The following is a 12,354-nucleotide window of genomic DNA, read 5'->3' on the forward strand; positions in this document are numbered from 1 at the left end:
GTTGAGGTCAAAAGATCCAGCTTGAATAAAAGATTAGGTATGCCAAGTTTCAGCTGTCTACCCTAAGCGAGTTTTAAGCTATCGCGAAAAGCCCTATTAGGCGGCACCCGCCCCACCCCTTCTCGGCCGACGAGGGTTAATGTACTAGTTCATGTACATGTATGCGCAGATATAGTATCATTTCAGCTAAAATATATCTCTAATTCATGTTCGACACATTCTAGTGTTGTTACAAAAATTAACTCATTATATTTCCAATTTATTTGACTATTAAGCCTGACGAATATTTATTTTTCAAAAAATAGGTGCTATCTCCAAAATGGAAATTTTTCAGATTTCGGGGACCACACCATCGGATTCCTCGCAAAATTTTGGTCCAGAAAACACTAAAATTGGAAATTGGTATTTTCAAAAAGTTATTTACCGTCTGTTGGGGCAATGTGTATGGACAGTTACGCAATTGCAATAGCCAAAAAAGTGGGTGAGTACGGCCAATAATAGCCAAATTGGAATGGGAGCACGGGACACAGTAGCGAAAGAGAGAGAGAGAGAGAGAGAGAGAGAGAGAGAGAGAGAGAGAGAGAGAGAGAGAGGGAGGGAGAGGGAGAGGGGGAGAGAGAGAGAGAGAGAGAGAGAGAGAGAGAGAGAGAGAGAGAGAGAGAGAGAGAGAGAGAGAGAGAGAGAGAGAGAGAGAGAGAGAGAGAGAGAGAGAGAGAGAGAGAGGAAACACTTACTTGCGTGATATTGCACTGAAAGCCAAAACTGTTACAAAAAAAAATGTTATCGAAAACTTGACTGCAAATGAATTGCTTCCATTCCACGCTCAAAAGCAGACATAGGTACAGGTCTCGCGGGTTTTAGCGGTAGGTTTTGCACCTAGAAAATTTAGTGTACTTCAGGCTATATCTTCGTCGTCTTAAGCTTTTAAGTGTTGAAGATGCGATCGAACTGTTGGGTAACAAGCCGGCCATGATCGTGTAAAATGGCTTCATCGTAGATCAATTAGTTTCTGAGATATAACCGGAAATGTAAAAGTGCAAAACCTACCGCTTAATCTCGCGAGACCTGTACATATGTAAGTCATAAGCAATTGATGTAGTCATTCAAGCTCCCCAGAAACACATAGGTACCATCATTACCGTCACTCCAATCATTCCTCTAATTCCGTTATTCACTCTCAGCAAGTCTCCGTGTGGTTTAATCAGGCCATCGAGTCTCAGTTGTTTGGCCGATTCATCAATACACCAGCCGGCAGCACGCACCATTCATAATTCAGCAGTGCGTGGCACGGCGAATGGATGCGAACGGCAACTGTTCGATCAACATTTTCCTGCCTCGTGTCTGCCCGCTCGCTCTTCCCTGCCTGCTCCTCCTTCCCAACGCCTTCCTTGACGACCGCTAACCGTACCGCGCCTCGCTTTATTGACCGATCGCGCCGCACCGCATCCCACACGGTCCTATCACAACAAACAGCACCCCGATCGCACCGCGGCCGGACCGCGAGCCGCCGTGTTGTGACTGAGTCGGCATGAGTTTGTCGGCAGCTGACAATCAGAAGAAGAGTGAGCCGATGTCTGGAGAACCGTGTGACCGAGTCCTGGTGAGATATCCGGTGGGGGTGAAGAATTTGGTGATATCTGTGGGAGGACATGATATCGTTGGCTGGCGAGGGTCCGCTCTCGGCTTCGCTGTGATACGGAATAGACCGTCCTCCCCTCTGCCACGCGGTCTATAGCTGTCAGCCATGTCACCCCACCGCTGTCGCTGTCACCTACCTGTCACCTCCGACACATGCCCCTACTTCCGGCTGTCGCGGGCGGCGCGGCGCCGGCGGAAGCCCGTCAGGGGCGTGGCCGGTCCGTCATCACCCCGAGTCGGTAGACAGCCCCACCCATGGGGAGGAGAGCCTCCCCTCCTCTCGTCCTGACCCTCCCTCCCTCCCATCCCGCGACCGTTCTCCTCAGTTACCGACCCGACGGGCGGTCAGCTGTTAGCGTGGCCACACTGAAAACAATTTAACCCAAGGCCCGCGAGTAAACCGGTGTTTTGCGGGTACCCCTATCCGCAACCATTTTTAACCACCCTCCCAGGAGTACAGTAAGGTCCCATTGCAGTGTAGTCGTCCTTGCTCTCAGCGGACTTGTTCGCTGACAGCGGTTATATCCGCTCAGAGCAAGTACGACTACACCGCCATTGGACCTAGCACTACTCCTGGGAGGGTGGTTAAAAATGGTTGCGGATAGGGGTACCCGTAAAACACCGCCAGCCTTGGGTTAAATTGTTTTCAGTGCACTCGGCTGGGAAACTCGGGAGATATGCGGTGAACGATTGGAGAAAGACCTTGAAATCGCGCTCCGCAGCTGCTTTCAGGGAAGTGGAAGAGATTTGGGATGTCTGGCTGGTTTGGTTCGGTATGTGGTTCCACACAAGCTCAGTTCATTCAGTTATAGGCATCGCTACATCTAAAACTACTCTTCAGAAGCAATTCTTCTCGAGACAGAACTACGACAAAAATCCACTTCAAGTCTCGAGATGGAAGGTTTTTCAACCATTATCTGCCTACAATTTAGAGATAGAAAATGTACGCAGAACATTATGGGCAAGGCCTATGAGCATAATTAAGAATCAAGCACAAAACAGCATAATTCATTTTCTTCTAAGTAAATCGTGATGTTTGAGGACTGGAAATTAATTATAGTAGAGCTTATTAGTGCCGGCTGATTTCCTCGCATTGTCAGTCCCTATTTTATACCCAAAGTCTCTTGGCGCTGTTAGTCTCACTCTACCGACCGCGTGTGAAGACCCGCTCCTCAGTCTGTTCGCCTCCAGTGTCCATTGTTTTCGCACGGTGACACCGGCCCACATTCCAGCCAGAAACAGCCACCAACAAGGTCAGCGACGCCACGGAGGGACACGGCACGGGACACGGAACGGGGCACGGAACGGGGCACGGAGTGAGGCAGGGCACGGGGTGCGGAGTGGCTCCGACACGGAGCGAGGCAAGGAACGGGGCACTGAACAGAGGACGGAGTCGGAGCGGATGAAACACGGATATGGATGGGGATATAGGACATCCCACTGATGACTGGAGTGAGGCACTGAATGGAACACGGAATGGCGCGCCGCCCGGACTTGGAGCGGGCTATGGGCGGCATGGGGCACGGAACGGGGCACGGAGTGAGGCAGGGCACGGGGTGCGGAGTGGCTCCGACACGGAGCGAGGCAAGGAACGGGCACTGAACGGGGGACGGAGCGGGTGAAACACGGATATGGATGGGGATATAGGACATCCCACTGGTGACTAAGTGAGGCACTGAATGGAATACGGAATGGCGCGCCGCCCGGATTTGGAGCGAGCTATGTCATGGGGCACGGAATGGGGCGCGGCACGTGCTGTACGGCTCAGGATACGGCACGAGTCAAAGCTTTGTCGTGCAAAGCATTACAAGAGGATGTCTCTCTTACACGATATACAACGGATTGCAGTTACTTATGATACATTACACACGTACTTACGTCTTGCTTGCATGTTGCACGTCAACTGCTTTATCTACATAATAGCTTTACCTCAGTCAGCATTCACCCTCCAAAACCTTGTCCGCACTTGTTTTGAACAAGTCATGGCTTAGTGTTCAAATTTGCATGAAGTGCGATCAATACCTTCATAATGAAAGTCGATAGAGTGTCTCATATGCTGCTACCTGTCTTTTGGCGTTGAGTCACGATGGCATACACGCGACACAGGATCAGCCCTTGAGTCATATACCGCCAAATTTCCCCCTGTCGGCGAAAAGTGGGCATGGAACGTGCTGACACAGTATGTCTAGGGGATGTCCTTGAAAACACCCTCCCCCGACATACACCCACCCACACACCACCCCTTTGCTCTCAGCTAAAGCATGGATGTTCAGTGAGCGCCATCCCTCTCTATAAGTGGCTGCAATGAACGGTGCTGTGAGGAAGCTGACCATTCCTGGACGGATCCGTGTGTGCGTGATTAGAGAAATGGACCCCCGGGAGGGCGGAACCGCATCCCGCCCATCACTCAATCACAGACGCTTTGTGGTCGCCGCACGCCATAAAGCTTAGATTGGTAGCAATTTTGAGCAGAAATGTCTGCATTATATAGGAATCGTGCCAAACTTAACCCTATTAGTGGCAGGCTCCTGGCTACCCCATATTAGTGGCAGGGGGGGGGGGGGCTGTTTACGACCCCCCCTTGATATCTCGAGATCTAACCGGCCGATTTTCAAAATTCAAACGGCATTCGATTTGGCTCAACGAGATCTACATTTCTAAAAAAAATAAAATTAAAAAATGTCAATAGGGGGGTAGAGGGGGGTAAAAACGGGCAAATTGCAGATACATTTTAGACTGTTTATCACGGCCAGGTTTCTGAACCAATCTTAACGCAACTTTTGCCGATCGATAGAGAATGAACCAGGAATTCACATGGATCCTAAAAATATGCATTTTCAAAAATCATAGGCGGATACAGATCATTGAGATTGGGGGTACACAAAAAGTATAATAAATAAGGTTTTTGTTGGTACTGTTTCTAAAAAGGGTGGCAATGGTCTTGTTATGTTACAATTTTCTTATGAGAGAACGACTAAAATTGTATTGGTCATGCATAGGCGGTGTCAGGGCACCTATGTTGGGAGGTAAAAAATAACCCCCCTTTTTGGACGCCTGGATCCGCCTATTATAGCAAAAACGTGTCAAAAGAGGATGCACAATAACTTTGTATATGTTATCACATGATACCTTTCATTCACTGTTCGTAAAACTGGTGCAGCATCGTGATCTTCGCCAAATGACTCGCTTCACGAATAGGACCCCCCAATTTGCAGTGCTCTGGAGCCGCCCCTGGTAAAGTTATGAACTTGAAATTTTCAGGGAATGTGCCCAATTTAGTTTTAGGAAAAGTCAGAAAATTTCAGCATCGTAGCTTCAGCGGTTTCGGAGATATTCCCGAAAAACCTGAGGGGTGGATAAAAACAACCCCCCCCCTGCCACTAATAGGGTTAAACGTATGCTTTTACAATGAGGTTTATATCATTTTCGGCAATATTTGTCGTTGCATTGCGTACTCATCCATTCCAGCAAGTTTTTCGTGCGGAGTTTAATTGGTCGTTAATTATAAATTCATTTCCTGCAGTTAATTTCTCTGTTTGGTTGTAATGAATGGTGTGCTGCTAACAGCCTGTCAAACATGCACCTACTAGCGGGTGTAAAAGAACAAAGATAAACATCTGTTACACACATCGTTTGAGCTCATGAAAACTGATCATTTGTGAAGCCAAACAATGTCGCTTTTAGAACGGCCGATGACTGATGCTCGAGTCTAGCCGTCCTTGGGCGCAGCGGTGCGTCGGCGTGAGGTCACAGGTGTGGAGCAGGGTCACGGGCCGGGCTGGGTCACCACTCGGCCAAACCAATCAACTTTAACCGCCTCCGACCGACCGCCGGTGGTGATAGCTGCCTTCGGTGACCTCATCACGCAGAGGTGACCCTGGGGCTCTCTATCTGCACCCGACTAACCGAGCTGACCCGGAGCTAACTGAACTGACCTCGGCTGACCTCCGGTGACCCCGGGTGACCCGGGTGCGTTAGACCATCTCGGACCGGACATGAGCCGGAGGGAAGGTGCTCTGAGGTGCTCCTGGGGTCGCGGTTCCTCTGACACTGTTCACTGCCTTTCAGCTTGGTCGTCTGTGCAATCAAATGCAATGGGCAGGAGCAAATGTTATGGGTGAAACATATGAAGCTCACAAGCTTTCCGTTTTAAGATGAGCTATGTAAAGAAAACAGCCTCATTCATGTTTGCATCTAGGCACAATTTGCATTGCCATTGACATTGACAAAACATTGATAACAACTGATATAGACATTTGCTGGCGGATTTTAGTAAAAGAACCCAATGGAGACGGCAGTCTTCTTAGGTATCCTCCTCTCCCTACCTCACTCGCCTGCATATTCTCAGCTGAAACTCAACTCCCTATCAGAGCCCGGGGAAGGACGCCGGAAGCTCAGCGCAGCCAGTGGCCAGCTCCACCGCCTGGTACGGACGGACGCCCGGCCCGTCGCGGCGTGGGAAGCGGGCGAACCGCCACCGGCTCTCCACTTCCTGTCCACCAGCGGCGGCCACTCCGGCTTAAACAGGACGACCATGCAATGTGCATGCAATTGACCCTTGGCCGGCAGTAATGCTACCCTGAATTCGTCCAGAGTCGGTCGTGACTCTGGTTTATGTCAGACGTGGTCAATGTTTGACCCTGCGTGGCCTGCCAGCGTCACTGGTCACTGGTTTAAGTGAAATGCTGGTAAAACTCCATCATAGGGTGGTTCAACATTTGCCATTGGACTTACGCAAGATAAACTTTACAGAATTATCTGACATTTGTATGTGCTGTGCTTCACGCGGAACTCAGCTCCCGGCTTCCCTCACGCCACGGTTACCTACCAATCACGTCATTTTTCGGTCCTGCCGTGGCTGGCACGGACCGGGAATTTCGTTGACGCCCGTCGTCCGTCGCCTATTAGACGTGGGAGTCGGGCCCTTCCAGCACCACGTCCGCCAAAAAACCACGGAGGAAGCCCCTTCCGCCGGCCGCCGGCGGCGGTGTGTTTCATGTTTCCACCGCTAGGTGGCAGGCAGGTCGACCAGCTGGCGGCCGCCGCTCGACCGTCCCGGCGCGTGCTGAGCCAGTGCGACGGTGACAGGCGCGTGGCGTGGGGTGTGCGGTGCGTGCGGAGGCGTGTCTTTTGTCTTCAGGAGCCCTGCCTGATCTGAGGTAAGCGTGTGCGACTGAGTAACGTCTGTTTTTTTCCTGGCTCGGTTCCACCCGCCATGAGATCCGTGTGACCGGCAGTCAGTGGACGGTATCATCTGATCGGTCCGTCGTCTCCGGCCCCGGAGACCGTCACTAGTCGAGCGGAATGGCTCGACAAAAACACGTCCGTCGGCGACCACCGGGCACGCGAATTTAGCCGCGCTCGACTGACGTCCCCCGCCTCTGTGCTGCCGGTGCCGCTTCGAGAGCCGTTGAGCTCAGTCAGTCTTATTCCGTGATCGTCCGCAGCGGCGGGACGGGACCTCGCTCCGTCTGTGACTTAACCGCGTCTCCGTTTTCAGACGCCAGCCATGCTCGTCGACAGGAAGCGATCGTCGCGGCCGGCGTCTGTGGTAGTGTCTGACTTTGGTCACCTGCGCACCTTCACCGACCTGGAGCGGGAGGCGCCTCCGGTGCCGGCGCCGCGTCAAAGCAGAGAGGTAGGTCGGGAGCTGGGAGCCAGACAAGAGCCTGAGAAACGTGACACGTGTGAGAGGTGGTGGGGGCTGCAGAAAATGGGAGATAGGCTATCTGGAATTTGGGCCAGATACGACGTTTCGCAAAGCCGTCGAACGCCCTCGCGATTGTGCGTGATAAAAGGTGATTCAGGAGTTGTTTGATTTTCCGTCCTCGCGTGTCAGTCATGTTGGTTCGTCCTGGTGCAAAATTTATATCCGTGTCAGATAATCGATCCATCTACGTTCCAAAAGCCCATTGAAGGTCCCCGTCACTCCCCATAGCTCTGAATCATCAACCCGACAATTACTGGACAGGCCATTCGTTTCACAAAATACCAACGGGAATATTAGCAATCAGTTTTACAAACATACAGATAAACGGCAGCTGCGGGACACCCTGCTCACGGCACTGTAAATCCCAAACACCCCTTAGAAAGCTCACTCGCGGGGGCAGCAGCTGGTCACTGACAGAATGGCACTGTCCCTCAGCGGACCGGTCACACGCGGTCGACGGTTATCGTCCCGCCCTCCCGATGTTGACTCAGGTGACAGTGGCACCCAGGTGCAGCGGCGCGGCGGTCTGCCCTCCGAGGGCCATTGTGCGCCAGTATGCACACCGCCGGCGTTGGCTGTGATGTATGTCCCGCCGCACAGTGCGGCCTCAGTGTCGTTACGCACAGCCGGTGGGTCGTTTGCAGGGGTCCGAAGTCGCTGCCAAAGCCAACGCGGCTGGGCCAAGAAGTGCATGTCGGGCGGTGCGCGGAACGGTGTCGAGGCGGTTCGTGTTTGGTCAGGTCGGGCCATTCCGGACCCGCTCAGGTGTTATTACCTCATCACTAGGGTCCTGTCCAATGGACAGTGTCCATACCTGTCGGGACGTGCTCCCTTTGATCCGGGCTCCCTCTCCCGCTCCCCGCCCCGGCCCTGGAGGGACCGTTCCACCTCACCTACCTCTCAGAGGGGTGCCCCTGCCTCTTTGATGACTTTAGCGTGTAATGTGGTTACGGCGCACAAATACAACACCTGTGCCGTGTGCAGCGGAGGAGGCTTCCTGGAATTGGGAGATCGAGTACGAACCAAGAGCATGCGCTCACTGATGAATAACGCAAAAATGGAATGTCTTTGTTTACGTTTACTTTATAAGACTATTCCTTAGAACGTCATTTTTGCTATTATGCTCTCTCGCTAAGCCAATTTGCAACGGTAGTCGAGTCATCGTGCACGCTATCCAGTATCCATAATCCAATACCAGGACAGTACCGCTGAAAAAGACGTGCAATGGAATAACGGGACATTTCGAAATAATACCATTCGACTGAAATAACCACTGGAATTCCTTGGCCGCGAACGTGAGCAAACCTGCAGTGCTGGACTGACCAGGTGTTCCTGTGCAGGCGAGATAAGGCTGCAACTCAGGCCGGATTAGTCACTTTACTACAGGCTCTAAATCGCGCGCAGTCGCCTATTTCCCCGTACGCTGGTCGTTGTATACAGCGTAAGCACCGAGGTGCCAAGCTGTGGTGATCTGTAAAACCATCGTTCGTCCCACCGTGGACATGTTTATGGGGGTTGTTACCATACTCCATCGCTAGACGCCCCCGACCGGCCACCCGTCGCTCGGAGTCGCCGTCAGTGACACCGGTCGATTGACTGGTAAATTTACCAGGAGCCGGTCGGTAAATACCGGTACTGAATGTCACTGGCCCCCTGCTGTTACGGTCGGTAGGTCGGCGGGGAGGGAGGGGAGGGGAGGAGGCATTCCTCGCTCCCTCCCTCGGCCGGGGGTAGTTCACGGAGCGGGGAGGGGACCGTGAGTGACTCACGTGTCGGTCTATAAACGCCGCTGGTCTGATGAAGCGGTCGATGTGGCCGGGTGGCGTCGAACGGAAGCGGTGGAGGCATACCCTGCGGTGGTGGAGGCTCACAAGAGCGCATCCCCAGCCATTACCCACTTGAGCGCGTTAGTGCAGCACCCGGCTGAGTGAGTTCTTGACTCAGCTGTCTACGATCAGCGAGGGGTGCGGCGAGGAGAGGAGGGTCGGCCCGACCCCTGAGGACGCTGGGGACCGGCAGATGAAGGAGGAGTGAGGACGCGACCCTGAGGCAGCGTGAAGAACCCTGAAGGACTCTGGAGGACGCGACAACCTCCGTCTGTCAGCGCCTCTTGACCGGACGACGGTCGTCCCGTTTGTTTGGCTGTGGTGTGTGGGTGCTCACTCAAGCCGCATACCATTGTCGGTTGTCGCCCCCACCCCATTCAGTCACTCCGCACCCCATCGCGGCAGCGTGTCTCGTTTAACCGAGACCGGTACGGGCCATACTACAGCTGGCGGATGGTATGGCGCGTGATCCATATCTATTCAGCGGGGCCGATGTGGAGCACCCGACAGGAAGGGTGGGGAATCGGGGACGGGAGCCACACAGCTGGAGCAGCTGCTCTGTCTGATAGGCCGCCGGCTGCGACGCTCCTCGTCCGGTCCACAGAGGAAGCTGTGGTGGTCGCCCCGGCGTCCTGTGAGGCCCGAGCTGTTGTGTGCCCGTCCAAAGCCGACGGTCCTCAGTAAACACACTCCGGCCAACCGCCGCGCGCCGCTTCATGGCTTTGTTTTCGGCGTCCGCGGGGCGATACAGTGGTGGTGGAATGTGCTGTGTTCGGTCTCTCTCGATACCAACAGTCCTCTCTGACCCAACCGGCGCTATTACGACGCAGGTGGTGTCCGATGGGCCTGCCGGTTGCCGCGGTGTTGTCGCCGCCACCCCAAACAGCGCTCCGCCGTCCATGTTTGGCCGCGGCGGCGCGCGGTGCATTCAGACACAATGATTGCGTGTCGGTGCCGTGTCAAACCGCCGACAGAGTGGGTCTCGGGTGTATTTACCGATAGAGTGTAGGAGGGGTTAGCACGCACACAGCACCCCGCTGAGATAACGTGCGGAGTGTGTAAATTGCCGAGCTGGCTTCACACACCCGATACAGGCCACCGCTACAGATGGTGGGACTGTCGGCTGTGAGTGGGATAGAAATAAGGCTAGGTGGTGGTAAAACAGGGAACTCTCGGCTTTTTGGCGCTATTTACCGACGGTCTAATTGTTTTATGCGGATAGATGAATGATGGCATATTAAGTGCACTCCTCACCATATATGAAGGCTCTTTCCGAGACAGGTATTCCTTGGCCAGGGGGCCTGTATAGTTCAGGCTTTCGCCGTAAGGTTTTTCGCCATATTGCACTTAGCTGAGTAAACCTATAGGTGGAAACTGCAAACCTACAAATCTTTCCTTGTTTGTTTTATGTCCAGGTATCGTAAGATTGATAGTGCCGACTAAAGTCCACACCCGCGACCTTTCGAAGGACTCAGTTGCAGAGCAATCAGCGTTTACATCAGTGCAGAGTTGAATCATATAATCACTCATGTTGGTTCACTTACCTTATCTCGCCACTCGATTGGAGGATGACTAGTTGTATCAATCGCAGTGTACCTACTCCGACCGAGAAATATTTGTGCAGGGCGCAAAGTTTATCCCCAGAGTGATCAGTGACCCTTTACAAATGACCTCTAAGGCCCACGTGTTTATGTGATAAAAGAGTGCGTTAGTTTTCGGCGATGATGCATTTCAAGGCCAATCTCCTCTCTAGAGTCTCTGCGGCTCGTCAGTCTTCCACTGAGTTAATCCACCCCATGCAGCGTTCATTTCCTCTCTGCAGCAAGGCTTCACTGGCCACCGGCACTATCAGACCTCTGATTGCACCGCACGATGTCACACGCTCGGACAGCTCGTCTTGTCATCCCAGCGTGCAAATTCGTGCACGACAGATGACACTTGTGGGCTGTCGACGTAACAAAATTAGCCATCCGGTGCTGAATAGCACCGCAGTCGCCTGCGTTAATCCAACACTAATTAGTCGCTTGTTCACGGGTGTTAGTTTCTAATTTGTCATTTTTGCGCAGCTGTTTGTATAACTTCCGGTCGGGCTGGGTAGTTCTGGGCTCGATCGTGCAGACTCGATCGTGCAGGCTTTATCGTCAGCGCCCCGCCGAGACACGTGTCTCGGGCCTTCGGGGCCATGTGTGTTGCGTCCCTCGGCGGCGCGGTGGCTGCTGTTCCGGTCAGCTGGCGTGACCTCTGCCCCACGCCCTCCCGCCCCGCTCCGCCCGTCCCCCTCCCCCTCCCCCACGTCCGTCCGCCCGTCCCTCCGATCCGGCTGGACTGGGTCTGGGCTCGGGCGCTGCGCCGGATGACATCTGCTGAGACAGAGCGTCTCTGCTCGTTCGGCCGGCTGGCTGTTGTGATAAAAAGTGCCGACTGGGTGAGTCACGCGCCCGAAGCAGCAGACGCCGACCGGTCCGACGCCGGAGGGGGGGGGGGGTCGTTCCGGTGACCTCGGAGGGCTGGAGGGCTCCAAACACGAGGTCTGGGACTTGGGAGCGCGTATGTCTGCGTCTGCGATGTGACGTTCGCGATTGCGAAGACCACGTGTTCCGCTGTTATTGAACGAGTAACAAGTCATCGAATCGACTCGTGTGCTGTCAGGGATCTATTTAATATTTCTGACAGAAATTTATGAAGCAATAAGCATTGTTATGATGACATCAAACCAGTCGTAAATATTCGTAGCTTTGTCAACCCAAATCCTATCAGCTGATTCTCAGACAAACGATAACCCGTATATCTGTGAATCTACATTGTCGAGGAACTTTTTCTGTCACCATGAACTATTTTGGTTGGGGATATCGCATCAGGCTACATTGTTCAGCTCGTAAACCCCTTACGGCTTATGTTTTCCTCTTTCGCGATTTTCTATCTAAGCAACGAAATACGACTTATTCTTCATGTCATTCCCGAAGCTTTTACGTCTTCTTGTTCGTTCATCCCACGTACATACACGACTAAGGCATAAATGTTGGTTTTACCGTTCCCCTTCCCCATTGGTCCCATCCATTGTCAAGAGCTGCCTGTTGTGTGGAGTGCAGTGCATTAGTGAGTGCAGAAGAACCAAGGCTCTATCAGTACACAGCCCCAGGAGCCAGGCTGTCTGGCAGCTCTGTCTGCTCTGAGGAAGGT

At 53.2% G+C, this 12,354-nt stretch overlaps 1 protein-coding gene across 1 annotated transcript in view; it reads left to right on the forward strand.

Moving 5' to 3' along the window:
- The first annotated feature begins 6,689 nt into the window (after positions 1–6,689).
- Positions 6,690–12,354, forward strand: part of LOC122372770 — a 37,158-nt gene continuing 31,493 nt past the window's right edge. Inside the window, exons 1-2 of the mRNA XM_043350327.1 lie at positions 6,690–6,797; positions 7,139–7,276. Coding sequence (XP_043206262.1) covers positions 7,148–7,276 — 129 coding nt within the window. The 5' untranslated portion in view covers positions 6,690–6,797; positions 7,139–7,147. The remainder of the gene's footprint in view (positions 6,798–7,138; positions 7,277–12,354) is intronic.

The sequence above is a fragment of the Amphibalanus amphitrite genome, unplaced genomic scaffold (genome assembly GCF_019059575.1).
Source record: "Amphibalanus amphitrite isolate SeventyFive unplaced genomic scaffold, NRLGWU_Aamphi_draft 001398F_arrow, whole genome shotgun sequence".
Lineage (NCBI taxonomy): Eukaryota > Metazoa > Arthropoda > Thecostraca > Balanomorpha > Balanidae > Amphibalanus > Amphibalanus amphitrite.